Source organism: Schistocerca gregaria, unplaced genomic scaffold (assembly GCF_023897955.1).
Source record: "Schistocerca gregaria isolate iqSchGreg1 unplaced genomic scaffold, iqSchGreg1.2 ptg000180l, whole genome shotgun sequence".
NCBI classification, from domain to species: domain Eukaryota; kingdom Metazoa; phylum Arthropoda; class Insecta; order Orthoptera; family Acrididae; genus Schistocerca; species Schistocerca gregaria.
Window position 1 is genome coordinate 4,978,629 of NW_026061730.1, and position 16,841 is coordinate 4,995,469.

The window sequence follows — 16,841 nt, forward strand, 5'->3', positions numbered from 1 at the left end:
ATCGCTAACAGTAAATATATAATTTCTGATGCATTTTTATGACTTGTGCCCTATAGTACTGGATTTATGTAGATTCAAATATTGTTTCTTTATATATATATATATATATACACACAATATTTGAATGTACATAAATCCAGTACTATAGGGCACAAGTCATATATATATATATATATATATATATATATATATATATATATATATATATATATATATATATATACACAACATTATTGACTCAGAGTACTGGTGGTAGGTGTGGCATATCATGTGAAGAAACATGTCACCATCGACTGATCTAGGATGAATTTGTGATAGATATGGAGAAGTCAAAGCCCGAATTTGGTACCCATACAGGAGATGTGACTGTTGATGAAGAATGTTCAGTTGCTACCCAATATGACTGTAGTACGAGGGTAAAGGAATTACATGTATATAGCTGTAATTTCTGCCAAGAAGGCTTTCCATCAAAATACCGACTCAACAAGCATGTGTTTATGCACATTGATGGCATGCAACCACCTTTGTATGTCTGTAAGTGGTGTGGTGAGATATTTGACAGTAAATTTAGTTTGAGAAAACATCTGAGAATGAGTGAGAATTATCACGTCTTAACTGCTGGCAACCATGAAAAATATGGCTATAGTGATGAGGATCAGAGCAGTATCCTTTTGGATAGTTTGCCAGAAGTTTCTGTTCCAGAACACAATGTTTGGTCTCCATACGAGGAAACTAGGAAAGCTTCAAAGAAGTCCTCCAAAGACGTGTGTAACACATCTATGGGAAATGATGCTGACAAAATAAGTGACTATGGAACTTTGTCTGCAGCTGTTAATGTCAGTGCCCAGGGTGATCTACTTACTACAAAAATGTGGTATTTGTGGCAAATTGTGTGGTAGAAATTACTTGACACTGGAAAGAAACCCCACAAATATGAGATTCGGGGGGAATCCTTTTCTCAGTCAGGTCATCTCAAGACAGAGAAATTAATTCGCAATGGAAAGAAACCTCACAAATGTGACATATGTGGGACCTCTTTTGCTAGGGCAGGTCATCTCAAGGCTTGCATTTAAATTCACACTGGAAAGAAACCTCACAAATTTAAGATTTGTGGTAGATGTTTTGCTTTGTCGAGCAATCTCAAGATACACGACTTAATTCACACTGGAAAGAAACCTCAAAAATGTGAGATTTGTGGGAACTCTTTTGCTAGGGCATGTTACCTCAAGGCTCATATTTTAATCCACACTGGGAAGAAACCTCACAAATGTGAGATTTGTGGGAGATGTTTTGCTTTATCGAGCAGTCTCAAGACACACGAATTAATTCACACTGGAAAGAAAACTCACAAATTTTAGATTTGTGGGAGCTCTTTTACTAGGGCAGGTTGTCTCAAGACTCACATTTTAATTCTCACTGGGAAGAAACGTCACAAATGTAAGAATTGTGGGAGATGGTTTGCTAGGTCGAGCAATCTCAAGAGACACAAATTAATTTACACTGGAAACAAACCTCACGAATGTGTCATTTGTGACAATTGGTTTACCCAGTCAGTCTCAAGACTCAGAAGTTAATTCACACTGGAAAGAAACCTCACAAATGTGTGATTTGTGGGAAATCTTTTCGTAGGTCAGATAGTCTCAAGACACACGAATTAGTTCACACTGGAAAGAAACCTCACAAATGTGAGATTTGTGGGAAATCTTTTGCTAGGTCAGGCTATCTCAAGACACACTTATTAAATCACACTGGAAAGAAACCTCGTAAACCTGTGATTTGTGACAAATCGTTTGCCCAGTCATCTAATCTGAAGACTCATAAATTAATTCACAATGGACACAAACCTCACAAATGTGACATTTGTGGGGGACGTTTTGCTTTGTCAAGTTATCTCAAGAAACAAGTATTAATTCACACTGGGGAGAAACCTTACAAATGTATTATTTGTGGGAAATCCTTTGCTATTCTCTCAAGAGGCAGACATTAATTCACACTGGAAAGAAATCCCACAAATGCGGTATTTGTGGGAAGTCTTTTGCTAGGGCAGGGAATCTCAAGGCCCATGTATTAATTCACATTGGAGGGCGACCTCACAACTGTGAGATTTGTGGGAAATATTTTGCTTGTGTCCAGCATTCTCAAAACACATGCATTAATTCACATTAGAAAGAAACCTCACAGATGTGAGATTAGTGGGCAATCATTTGCTATGTCAGGCGATCTCAATAGACATGCATTAGAACACATTGGAAGGGGACCTCACAAATGTGATGTCTGTGACAAAAGTTTCACTAAATTGGGTACTCTCAAGACACATGCATTATTTCACATCAGAAAGAAACTACAAGTAAGTGTTGGTTTACACAAATAGGTTTTCCTGGTTTGTGCCCTATAAAGTAATGGATGTAACAGGGGACAATAAATTGCAGTTCCTGTGAAACAACATTAAAATGTGGTAGAATTGTGGAAAAAATGTGCAATGATGTGTACTATAGAGTGGTTACAAGTAATGTGACAATATAAAAATCCATATCTACAGATTGTGATGTCAAGAACTTGTATTACTAAATACTCCAGAAACATGAATCAAATCTTTTTTTGTCATTAACACTGCTGCTTTTTCCTATCGATCTTGAGACCAGAAGTTTGTGAATTGTGATAAATCCTTACCTTCGTCAGTAATCATAAGTACAATGCAATATTCAGTATAAGGCCAAGGAAATGTGATGACTTCCTGCTTAATATTCCAGACATAGTCAGTATGTAGTACTTGTAACTGCACTTTAGAAACAATGTTATAAAAAATATATCCATGGCACTTCCTTCACAAAGGCTAGTAAACTCAACACTGGAGAAACGTGGTTATGGCATTATTTTACTAATGTATGTTTTCTCAAGAGATCTGTTGTCTGTGTCATTAGTAGTGTGTACATTTATGTTCGGTTCATATTAAACCTGCATTTGTAAACATAACAACAAATATAACAATCTACTTAATAGCATGTTTGTCCACTTTTGGAACACAATACATGAACAGTTCTATATGATATGGAATTGACATGTTGTTTTCATATTTCTGGACGTATTTTGCACCAGTTGTATTGCACACATTCAGATCAACTAAATGGTGTCGTCGAGACATCAGTGTTAGTTACCATGCTACTCAGACCACTGTGTAGTCGTTCTGTACATGTGACATGGACAGTTACCTGCTGAAAGCTGCCTTCACTGTGGGAGAGCACATCAGGCATGAAGGGATATATGTAGTTGCTATAAAAGTGACATAGTCTGCAACTGTCATGATGCCTTCAATTATTACCAGATGTCCCAAAGGAGCCCAAGTGACTTGTCCCATAGCATAACAGGCCCTCGATCTGGTGCCATTCACCTACATGACTGCATTTCTAGATGTGGCATCTAACCTGGTGTAACAAGAAATGTGATTCGTCCTGACAGTTGGCAGTTGACATTCACTCCAGTATCAATGATCCCTTGTGCAATGCAGTTGCAATTGAACAATTTAGTGGGTTAGTATGGAAACATACAGAGACCATATGTTGTGGAGCGCTATGTTCAAAAATGTACACTGAATTGTGTGTTTTAAAATGTGTATGGCCTCTCCAGCATTATTTTTTGTCATTAGATGTGCCTCATATTGCCACGTTTCCAGATTTACAGAGCAGACAAGCCTCTTATCTCCCTGATTTGTGATGAGGTATAGATGTATTACATCTCTTCATAAGATTATGGATTTATCACCTTTCAACCACTTTCTTTGGATGTTCACAAGAGTAGAATGGGTCCAGCCAAGCAGCTTCACCACTTTTGAGGTGCTAGTTCCTAACTGCAATTCCACTGTAACCTGTCCTTTGCTAAAGTCACTTATGTCATTGGATTTACATGTTCACAGCCTATCTAATTGGTAGAACAATTCCTTCTTAATCTCTGATCTGCTATACTAGTAATCTGCTTACTGCATCATGTGTATACCACATGTCATTCATTCTCCTCAGAGGCATTGTCCATGATATTTTCGCTCATCAGTCCATCTTCACGTAAATGGGTCAGATGGGAAAAATGTCTAATCAAACAAAATCATTGTGCTTGGTTACCATTTACACCAGTGCACAATAGCTATATTTTTTGTTTCACAAAGCTCTGTATATAATTCAGAGATATTGTAGATAAGTGTTATACACCAAAGCTCTTAATTGTTTGTTAAGCGTTTAATACTATGTAAGGTACATGTAAGAACAACACTTGGGAGAGCTGAGTACATGAGTACTAAATACGTCTAGTGTTATATTCAAAGATGTTTTCATTCTGGATATTTTTCTTAATTGGTGTAAATAAACATGACGTTTTAGGAAATGTGTACCTTATTTTTAATTTCAAAACGATTGTTTTTATTTTTCATTCCATACCTATTTGTTATTGCTGAAAGGGGTTTAGTACAAGTTCCATCATATGTGTAACAACTGGGGTTGGTTATAATTAAGTGATTGGCACTGTTCTGTTTTACTACACTTTGTAGAGATGGGATTACATTTACTCCATCTTTCTCATGATAAGACATCCAGATGTATTTTTATTAAATATTTTTGTTTATTTTTTATTTTTATTATTTATTATTTATTTTTAAATATTTTACTAAATATTTTCCAATAAAAGGAAAGAAAAACCAGGCTTCTGGACAATAGGCTTATATTCAGATGAATCTGAAAATATACTACTAAGACTTTACATATTATGAATCTCTAAGCAAAACAGTAAAATTTGTAGTAACATGTTAAAAAAGGTTCACAATGTGGACTGAATATCTATGTGTGTCACCTAAAGATGGGTTATGTAGCGTTTCTCTAGTACAAGAGATGTAAGCATAATATAAACATATTCAGTGGATGTGTGGAAAACCACCCAAAGAACTGAGTCTACATAAACACAGTACATTCCCATACATTAAAGAGTGTAACTGCACCTATTTAAATAATTACCTAAGCTAATCACTACATAATAAATTATTGTTCAAGAATTGTCAAGGAAAAGTAAATTGTAGGATGTGGATGCAGGAACATATGGCAATCAAGCATACTGTTTAAAAAAAACAACAATGGAGAGTGCTTTAAAACTTCTGACTGGTGTTTACATCAGAACTTTGCCTGTAAGGTCACTAACAGACTGAGGGCATAGTGCTGGTGAATGGGATGGAAGGGCACATCTGATCAGACTGAAAGCTGGTTGCAAGAAAGCCAAATTGAACTGGGCTATGCTCTATGACTCTGTGTGACCATTAACAGCTGTCTGATTGATTGCTGGATGGGTTTCTAGAATTTTACCTCACTAGCAAAGCTTCCTGGAAGTGGAACCCATCAGTATCCTCACTGTCAGAATGGTATGAATGTGAGCAAGGCATATTTCATGATGTGTTACCCACTCAGTCTGTCAGTCTACCACACACATTTCACTCTCACTCCATAGCAGCAGGCTAATTATTTCAAAAGTACAAAAGTAGTAGTTTAATGTTTGAAAATGATCCTTTGGATGGGTTGCTCTTGCTAAGGGATGCAAGCTTCTAATATGGGAATCAAAGAATTTCCAAAATACAGTAAAAAAGTGGACAGGAATAGAAAACTCAAAAGTAGTCAAGAAGTTACAGATAATAGTACAATAACTATGAGTTAGAATTGACTGATTTTGGTTATTGTAGAAATATATACAGCCAAGTGAGATGGTGCACTGGTACAGTGGTATTGTAATGCAGAGGCAACAGATGTGCCAACCACATTCTGAGCCAGCAGGGACAGCATGAGGGCTGTCAAGATGCATCATCTGTGCAGTGGCTAAGCTGCTGCAAAGGTCATTCCCGTGGGCAGTGATATAGTATAGTGGTCAGGAATGACAGCACTGGGGCCACCATTTGTTGTTACTAGTTGTGAAGATTATGAAATACTATAACACTCCATCGAAGGGGTGCAGCAGCAAAGGCAGGTTGGGTGTTTCAATACAAAAGGAGGTTTAGCTAAATAATATTGATAAGATTCATAATTTTTCTATAATCTCTGCAGTTTGTAGTATAAAAGATAAAATTACAAAGTTATTGAAGGATACATTACAAACTGATTATATATCCATAATAAGCTAATCTCATTAAGACAACAGTAGCACTATCATTGTTTTATTAAATCTTATTTCATGTACTCAGTTGATACTGATTGTTAAATCCTACCTCATTGGTTTGGTCCTTAACTGAGTGGAATGTAACTCTCCCATGTTACAGAATAAGGAATATGACAAAATTATACAATGAAAACAAACTAATACATATTAGCACCCCTTCTCCTAATGCTTAGTCGTAAACGAGAGATGTGACTGAATTGTGCCAGGATCCAAAATCCACTTAGGTATAAAATTACCCAACAGCTGCTGCCTGTGAACCACTGGTTTTGGTGATCTGAATACTTCACTATATCCTTGATTACATATGATCCGTATAACAATTTTGAGGACAACTACAGTGACTGCAAGAGAGATGACACCAGGGCAACCACTCTATGTAGGTATTCCAGCTTACTCCACCCAGTGATGTGTGCATTGCTGTGGTCAGTGGTAGCTTGCAATTTTCCCAAGCTAGTATTCGTCAGTGGTTTGCAGAAAGCGAGTCTTTGATTTGTTTGGTAGTGTAGACAGGCTGTCGGTTAGGAGCCATCACAAAAGGTGTTTCAGGCAAATTAGCAGAAAAAGTTTAAAGCTCTTGTGTGTGTAAGTTAAATGAGCAGATAAGCTAATGGTGGGTGTGATACATCATAGTAAGAACGTTAAATAAAAGTCTACTGTTAGAGAAACTCAATAAGTCAGAAGTGTAAAGGTATGGCTAAGCAGAGAACTGCTGCTATAGTTGACTGTGCTACCAAATACGGTAATCTGTTCCCAGTGGGCATAGATAAAGATTTGTGGATGAACAACACTTGCAAACAAACAGGACGTCCATTTGCCAAACATGGCGTTCATAAGTAGCTACACAGGCGACAAGGAAAGAATAGGTGATAACATTCAAATTTCAACTGGAGCAAGTCATGGGCAGTTATATCTACACATGTAACACATCTGTAGATCATGACAGTTGTACAATAGCATCTTTCAATAATACAGCAAGGTTGATCCCTACATGGAGTAGAGCATGTGTACTGATGCATGAAATGAAGTATTAGTTATGCTTTGCTGGAATATTTCAGCTGGCACTAAGTTAGGGCTGAGTCTCTCTTGCAGTCATGGCTGAATGGTAGTGAGCAGGATTTGAATATTCAACTGTTGCTTAGGAGTAATACAACAAGATCTGTAAGGCTTTGGTTATTTCCAGAGTAGCAGTGAGTTTGCACAGTTCCCTGCGAATGGTTATTAAGTCACGCTGGATCGCGTTTTTAAGTCCCTAATATTGCAGTATTAGGACAGTGACTATATTGTGGGTTTGTGGGTTGGTAGCTGAAAGGTTGTCTTCATTGTGAGTGAGCCATACATGCAAGCAAACTAGGATTTCATGATACTGCGTAAAAAGAATGAGGCTCGCTGGCGAGCTTTATCACAGCGATCAGTGTCAGTCTGATCAGGGATACCAAATTTGTTTTCAGCACAGCTGCGCTTCCATTAAACCAAACTCGCATAGCATGGCGGAGTGGTACTGTGACTGGTTGTTCACAGGATGAACAGAGTCTATAATGTAGTGAAGGAGAATTAAATCAGTATGAAAAGACAGAGATGGTACTACCCATTGTCTGGTCATTTCTGCTTGCCTGCTGCAAACGTTAGCACTCATGTAGAGGCAATTTCAACAGGTTCCAAGGTTCGATGGCTTCACAGTCACGATGATTGATCAGCAGTATTTATAGCTTGTTCATAGGTGCTAGTTGTCTTGAAACTTTGCACAAGTTTTAAAATTCGGTATTCTTTCGAAAAAATAGTGGTGATTTATGTTGAGTAGGGCTGAATGTTGAGAGGACTGAATTCACAGCCAGTTGCTTTTGGCATCCTTTTAGAAGGGACATAAGACGTTATAGCCTAGCACATTGCAGAATTTGGTCAACAGTTGGCTAATGTGTATGGTTTACTGTAGCTGTGCTAATTATATACTTTGTTGTTAAATCGAATGTGAGTTGGGAAAGAGTAGAGGGCTAACGTGATAGGAAAATTGCCAAACCAGCTTCAACTGTCTGTAACGAAACTAAAGTTGCTGGTATTGTTTACAATTATAATTGTAATGTTTAAAATATAACAGATGGTGTAATAAGGATGGAAATCATGATCAACTGTTCATGCTCATGATGTCTCAAGCAAATCAGCATGTTGTGCACCATGCAGGGTAGCCTATGTAATGGACTGAAAACAGGTGTTCACAGTAGTCAATTTTTGAAAAGGATTGTAGTCTTGTGACTGTTGAGGGACCTAACTGGTCCAAGCCAGTCCTAATTCAATAAGGTGATAATAAACAGATGGCAGAACATGACAGTATGAAGTGAGAAACAACTACATTAACAGGAAAAGAGGTGACATCATGCACTATAATTACTGCAACTTACATTTAATCATAAAGGGAAGTAACAGGAAGGGCAGGAGCTTGTTGCAAGATGAATCAGTCGTTTTTCATCATCTCATCAGCCTATCAAGGTGTAATGAACTTATGAGTAGTAGGAATCGAAGTGAGTGTGCTTCTGCCATACAAGATTTGTGTCATAAAGCCATAGAATTTTATTCTGGTGCTATAAAAATATGTCAAAGCTAAAGGTAGTAAAGGAATGTGAAATGAGAGGAAACGCTTATAGATACATGAGGTAAATAAATGAGTTGAAAGAGGCAAAGCATTCACAGTTTTTCTCAGTGATGCAATGCTGGCAAGTAGTACATTATCTTTTTAGGTGTGTAAGGCACTGGGGTGTGTCCAACTGTATACCTGTTTATAGTGTACTACATGTGAATGCATAATGTGGTACGTATTAGTGGGTGAAATTGGTGCGGTGCCAGGTGCATCAGCCAGAAACTGCTTGATAAATGTGATTATGCACTGCTGAATGACACATTTCATTCACAGGAATATGTAGATAATCTCTGAGGTCCCCTTTTACTCAATGACGACGAGTAATGTAGCACAAGTGTTCATCAAATGGAGGCTCCAGTATTATTTTAAAAATATACTAGAGAGATAGATACTCGAGGGCAGATCAGTGTTCAGACTGGAAACAATGTGGAACATTATTGCCTGTGTATGCATAGTATTCAAAGCAGTGTCTATGGTAGGTGAAACATAATGAGTCAAAATAACATGATAGTGTATGAATTAGAGATAGTTACCCATTCAGGGAACACTCTGTAAGGGTCCAAGAGTGAATGTTGTGTTTCATAGGTGTTTGTTTTGTGTGTGGGTTGAGCCACTACAACCATAAGCAGGTACTGTAGTTTTCAGTGTGCTAGTGGGGCACTCATGTTTTTGCGTGACAGCAAGATGAATGATGGTAGAAAGGACCATAGTACAAAGACAAATAATAAGTAAGTGGTGATACCAGACCAGAGTCTGTCATGGCTAACCACACCGCATTAGGAGGACGCCCCTGAAGGAACCAGAGGACCAAGCAACATCCTCCTGTCTCATTTGCATGGGGTAGATCTTGAAAAACACTAACTGCCTATCTAGCGAGTCTCATTGGTTCCTTTAACACATAGAACAAGGCATATCACATTTCTCACACTATATCATTGTTTAATGGTGTTACATCCTTATGTTAAATGTAAGTTGTCGTAAAGAAAGACAGTGTAAGAGAGAGCAGTACTACTACTTTCAGACTATGATGCACATTGGGAGCAGTTCTAAACTTCCTGGAATCACCTTTGTCCAATTGAAACATACCATATGAATATCTTAAAAGAATGATCAAGGTTCCAGATAGTTCTCTTATGGAGTGGTAAGTCCATAATTAACAAGGCATACATCTAATTTGTGAAACACATGAATGGAGTGGTGATATTCCCATTGCTAAGATATATGAGCCAAGATGATGTGGATAAATCATAGGTAGGCTTATTGGGAGCCTAGATGAAGTACTTAGCTATATTCCTGTCACTGATAAAACACTTACTGTTTGACAACTGATGTGCCGAATCATTCCTCTAGAAAATAACACTGGCTCCTTGCTTAACTAACCAATTGAGAGACGGCACATACCATGCAATAAGTCTTTGGAGAGTAGTTAAAGCAGACACTGCAACAAGGCAGCAGCGATAACTCATAGTATTGGTTGAAATAGTGAAACAGAACTGGAACTATCGTACTATGAGAGTGACACGGTCAAGATGTGCTCAGACTAGTCCCTTCTAAACAGAAGAAGAAGAACAGAACAGATTGAGGGACATGACAGTAGGGACAGGAGTAACAGGGAACGGTTAAGAAACTAACTGCAATGACATGTGACTACAGAATTTCTCCAGCAGCACAGGGTGACTGTTCGTCGCACATTAGCCATAGTGTAAGAAACCATGTCATTGAGAGGTTGTCCCTATTCCTCCTTGTTCACTGAGAATGAGAATCAGTGACTCTACATGCATTTTTAGCAGACAGCCAGGTTAAAAAAAGGCTAGCATAATATTCATTATCATGTGCAAGCACCATAGGATTGTCTAACAACAAAATAGTACAAACATGGATCCATGCATACCTTTATTTATATCTGTGGGGTAATATCAAAATTATGTCCACTTGGATATTTACCATTTCTAATAAAGGTAACTCCCATCAGGTCATGTGGGAATAACTCGTTTTAATTATGCGTACACATTTGAATATTGGTAGATGCAGTGAAAGCGCAACTACAATTAAGAAATAGTACTGTATTACTTGGCCAGAGTACACGCAGTGTAGTTCATGATACCAAAAGTGGATGGAAAGATAACATACGTCACTGCAGAACATGTAATAAGTAAGTTTTTCCAGAAGGATATTAAATCACAGTTACTGGCTTACCTACAAAAGGAAGAAATAAAATCATTGTTGTATAAGAACGATGCACACTGACGATCAGAGTATTTCAAATGAAATACTGTGTTAAAGCTTAAAGAAAGGTAATCTACCACATATTAGTACAACAAACGATCTCACTGTTTTTGGCAAGTCTCAGAGCACAGTGACTATCATGAAATCATTTCTGTCACACATGAACTACAGTAAACAAAATACAGAAAAAAGTAACGCAAAGCATAAAAAGAGGTATTCATGGAAATATCTAAAGTTAAATGCAAATGGACATTTATGAATGGCGTGCTTTCACAGTAACTGTCGCAGTGACAAGAACAGTTAACCCATCACTGTGTAATCACAATAATAAATGCATCTACCCTTCTTTGCAAAACCGTAAATATTTCTTATTCATCAATACGGCAGTGAAGGTTCTACTTTTGTTTGAAAATGGTTTGTCTCTTAACTTCTTATAGAACTGGACATAATTAAACATTACCTTCCACAAACCATTGCTGGGAAACTGCGTTTGACACCCTCTGTGTCTTTTGTGCGTTTCAAGTATCATTGTCTGGTAATGAAGTTAAGTTATTTGTGATACAGAAGCACTATATAATTCAACTTATCTATGCTTTCGTTCTCCTGACCTACTGTTGATACCCTGTTTTATGTCATGCTCGATCTGTGTTCTCAACACGTAGCAGTGCCTTCTGACAATGGACTTACCTGTGATGTTCAGAATTTCACGTCTGAAGTCTATTGTAAAGTAGGTGGAGAAACGAGAAAAATGTAGTTTTTAAAGGCGTAATACATTTTCTATAATGGCATACGACAAAATTCATAACCATAAATCGCTTGTTTCACCAGATCAGTCCACATGAGGTACGATACATTCCACCACGAAGTACGAAGACCAGGATTTAGCCGGCCGGAGTGGCCGAGGAGTTCTAGGCACTGCAGTCTGGAACCACGCAACCGCTACGGTCGCAGGTTCAAATCCTGCCTCGGGCATGGATGTATGTGATGTCCTTAGGTTAGTTAGGTTTAAGTAGTTCTCAGTTCTAGGGGACTGATGACCTCAGAAGTTAAGTCCCATAGTGCTCAGAGCCATTTGAACCATTTTATCCTTTACATAAAAAGAATATAGATCATCTGACGTGCAAAGGTGCTGCCAAACAGTAACGTATGCTCCACTATATGCATGCGTTTGCCTGACTACTAGTAAAATTTTGCAGTGTGAGTTACTCTTTGTTTACAAGAGGCAACCACGACAACTTGGAATCAAAAGTGAGGCCCAGGAACCTCACAGTGTCTCTAAAAGGAAGAATGGTGTCCCTCAGACGCAATTCAGGGGAGGTAAAAAGACGCCGAGAACGATTAAAATGAACACACACAGATTTGTCTGCAGAAAAGGTAAAACCCGTCTTTGCAGTCCTTGCCTCTAAGCGCTTTATCGTAAGCTGCAACTGCCGACTAGCAGTGACAAGACTGGAGGAAGAACAGAAAACAGCAAAATCGTCCACAAACAAGGAGCATTGGGCAGGACTCCGGATAGTGGACGTGATACTGTTAATAGCGACAGCAAAGAGGGTGACACTTAAAACGCTGCCCTGAGGAACACCAATCTCCTGCACGTACAAATCAGATAGCACATTACCAACCCGATACCGAAAGAGGTGGTGAGAAAGAAAGGACCGAATGAAGATGGGGAGACGGCCACGAAAGCCCCACTCATGGAGTTGATTGAGGATAAGGCGGCGCCAAGTAGTGTCATACGCCTTATTAATGTCAAAGAAGACCCCTAGACAATGCTGGTTACGTAGAAAGGCCTGCTGGATGGCGGCCTCAAGCAGGGTCAAGTTGTCTATAGTGGAACGACATCTCCGAAAGCCACACTGAGAGGGGCTAAGGAGCTGCCTGGTCTCGAGCAGCCAATCCAGGCGGCGGTTGACCATGCGTTCCAACGTCTTCTCAACACAGCTCGTCAAGGCAATACTCCGATAACTACTGGGATGCGTTCGGTCCTTCCCTGGTTTGAGGAGGGGAATCAAAATTGCCTCCCTCCACGAGTCAGGGTACGTGCCAGATAACCATATCATATTGAAACAGTTCAGGAGAACTTCCTTGGATGGCAGCAACAGGTGCCGCAGCATGCTGTACCGGATTTGATCATGACCAGGCGCAGTATCATGAGCCACAGACAGCGCAGAATCCAGTTCCCACATTGTGAAGGGGCAGTTATAGGGTTCAGAATTTAGAGACCGGAAGTACAAGTGACCCCTTTCGATGGCAGTGCGGTAGCGGCAGAAATCTGGATCACAGTTAATAGTGGCGGTAGATTCCGCAAAATGCATGGCCAGTGTCTGGGCAATGTCTCTCGGCGCCGTGAGGAGACATCCCTGATGCAGCAATGCCGTGACAGATAGCTGGCTGAGTTTCCCGGAAATCCTCCTCATGGCCTCCCATACTTTCGTAGAACTAGTGGAGCGAGAGATGGAATTCAAGAACGATTGCCATGACCGTCGTTTGCTCTCTTTAATCACTCGCCGCGCTCTGGCCCTGGCCACCCGAAAGGCCGCAAGATTGTCAGCTGAGGGACGGCACTTGAAGCGGCGCAGTGCTGCACGGCGGGCGCGGATGGCTGAGTGGCACTCAGTGGTCCACCAAGGGACAGGACGCCTCTTGGGATGACCGGATGACCGTGGAATTGACAATACAGCAGCATGTGAGATCATGGCTGCAACATGGTCTACCCATTCGTGGACGCTGGCACGGTGTTCCAAAACAGCCAGTTGGCTGAAAAGTGTCCAGTCAGCTCTGTAAAGGTGCCACTGGAGTGGCACTGGTAATGCCACAGCCTCATCCAGGAGGCGAATCCAGAGGGGGAAATGGTGACTAGAATGGAGGTCAGCTGCAGCCTCCCACAGAGCAGAATCATGACGCTTTCCAGAATGCGACCCCTGGGGCAAGTAGTCCGAGAGCCCCATAACACATTTTGGGCGTTGAAGTCCCCCAGAAGAAGAAATGGGCGGGGGAGTTGGCTAATAAGGTCCGTGAGAGCCTCAGAGTCTATCGCATCCGCAGGTGGTAAATAAACAGAACAGACTGTGAGCCTTCGACCCACAAGAATGTCAACTGCAACCGCTTGCAAGTCGGTGACGAGAGGGAGCTCAGATGAGGGCTGCATGTCGCGGACAAAAACCGCAACACCACCCTTTGCCCCGTCAGATCATCTTTTCGATATACGGTATAGCCCCGTAAAGAAGGAGAATCAGTGGCCCGAAAATGTGTCTCTTGGAGACATAAGCACAAGGGGCACTCTCGTATAAGGAGTTGTAATTCGGCCACATGCGTCCTGAACCCATTCAGGTTCCACTGTAATATGGGAGCCAGTGATCAGGGTGGCTGAACTTTCACCCTGCCTCTGTGCTTTGGAGGAGAGACCATACTGGCCGGAGATTTATTCTTGGGGCGAGAAGATCGCCCCCAGTCGACATCAATGTCCATAAGCTCCGATAACGACCTACGGGAGATGTCAGACAGTACGATGGCCTCGTCATCGGACCGACGCTGACTAGTCTCCTCAGGTGGCAGAACCTTCATTTTCTGTGGCTTTGTCTTGGGGGGCTTGGAATGCAGAGCCTTGTCAACAGTTGGAGGTCGACTCGCCTGGGCAGAAGGCGCCATATGGGGGGAGGCTGGAAGTACCTCAATGTCAGCAACCACTGCCTTGTCCGATGTAGCGGGGAGAGCTGCAGATTGCAAAACAACCGCAGCAGCACAAGTGCACTGGCAAGCGCAGGTTTTAGTGCTAACACTAGCAACCTCTGTTTGTGTAGCAACAGTGGCCAGTTGTACCGGTTTTTTGAGAGCGGAAGCGAAAGCTGTTGAAAACACAGGAGGTTGCATTGCCTTAAAGAGCTTCTTGGCCTCACCATAGTGGATGCGCTTAGATGTTTTAATCTCCTGTACCTTCCGTTCTTCGAGATAGATGGGGCAGATCCGTCTCCAGACAGGGTGACTCCAAGAGCAATTCACGCACTTCACAGGCGATGAACAATCGGCTCCGTTATGGGCAGGCTGACCACATTTACCACAAGTGGCTATCCCATTGCACCCCAACGTAGTATGCCCAAAGCGCTGACATTTAAAACAGCGCATTGGGTGGGGGAAATATGGCCGTACGGGCAAACGTAAGAACCCCGCTTTAACATGCGCTGGGAGTCTCGGGCAACTGAATGTGAGAATAAACGAGTCAGATTTGACGAGGTCCCCATTGACTCGTTTCATAATGTGCTGCACATCAACAATTCCTTCGTCAGCCCACTCAGATTTTAGCACGTCTATGGGGATATCCACCAAGTCCCTACACGTCAGAACACCCTTACTATAATTGAAAGCGGAGTGGAGCTCGGTCTCAGCAGCGTACTCTCCTAGACAATTTGCTTTCCGAAGGGCAGCGACTTGACGGGAACTAGAAGTTTCAACTAACAGAGTCCCATTGCGCAGTCGCTTTACAGATTTCAGTGTTCCTGCAATTCCCTCAAGACCCTTGTGGATGTAAAAGGGAGAAACCCTCTCAAAGCTACCCTCCTTCCTTTTCATAATCAAAAACACATTCTGATTATCAGCATGTGCTCCGTTACTACATTCTGTTAAATCTCTAGCAACACCAGGTGCTGGAGGAATCGCAGCGCGTAGCCGCTTTTTCGATGGGGTGTGTTTTCCTACCAGCGGCTCACCCAAGCCACTGGTATGGGGAAATGTAGAGGTCGAAGAGTCCATTGCGGTCCCACGAGCAGCTAGGGAACTAAAAGTCCGCTCAGACAGAGCCCCGCGTGCCTCAGTAAGCCTTATACAACTGGGGTGCGGCAGGTGCCCCAGAGGTTGCCCGCTTGCGACTGTTCCACCCCAACAGCCATGCATCATCTAGGCGCGGAGCACACCGAAAGATTGAGGGGTTTTTATAGAGGTTGGCCTTCCTCGCAATCCAGGCGGTCAAGCCAAGATTACCATTCCCCGCGGCACACAACATTTCACCGCCGCGCCGTACGGTGGTCGCTGAAGCATGTCCGGGGGTTACGGTGACAGGACACTGGTGGCGCAGACCAGTCCCCAGCTCAGGACCCCGGGGTCGCCAAGCCCGTACTCAGAAAGTGAACGCTGAGCCCCTGGGGGCGTTTGTTATAGGGCAGTGGTGTTTCGGTTAGGGTGTGAGCAATATGATCATGTGTATGAGATCACACGTATGCATATTATTGATAAAAGACTTTTATGAGCCTCGCAATTAGATGAATAGCTGTCTGATTGATTGGGATGTTAGGAGCACCACAAGTAGTGTGTAACACATATAGTCAAGCATCAGGAACATATTCAAAATGCACAACTAGATATGGTGCACGAGGTAGAGATGCAGGGCAGAGTCCATATCCCAAAAATCTGCCCCTTTTGGGATTTAGTAACACACGAATCTGTGAATGTGAAGAGGAGGATTGTGGTGATGATGTCGTTCTCAGATGTCCCTTTTTTTAGGTAGAGAGAGATTGCAGATAATTAGACTGCAATCTGCAAACAATTGAAAGATTCCAAAATTTTAAGCCTGAAATCAGTATGATTGGACATCATATATCCAAAAGGCAACTGCTTAACTTTCAGTCTACATGGTCAAGTGGACGCTCTATGTATCAAAATAATGTCAACAATTCACAAAAAGCATTTTTTCAGTTATAGGTAATACTAGGCACATACACATATAATTAAGAGACCACCCACACGTGTATGTATTGATATGAAGATTGTTGAGTCATGCACATACCAATGTGGGTGATGTAGAATAGTGCAGCAACGA

General features: G+C 41.3%; 1 protein-coding gene across 1 annotated transcript in view; it reads left to right on the plus strand.

The window, feature by feature from the left end:
- The first annotated feature begins 590 nt into the window (after positions 1-590).
- LOC126302896 (zinc finger protein 708-like) overlaps positions 591-16,841 on the plus strand; it is a 48,616-nt gene continuing 32,365 nt past the window's right edge. The window contains exons 1-3 of the mRNA XM_049991751.1: positions 591-874; positions 1,214-1,320; positions 1,551-1,903. Coding sequence (XP_049847708.1) covers positions 591-874; positions 1,214-1,320; positions 1,551-1,903 — 744 coding nt within the window. The remainder of the gene's footprint in view (positions 875-1,213; positions 1,321-1,550; positions 1,904-16,841) is intronic.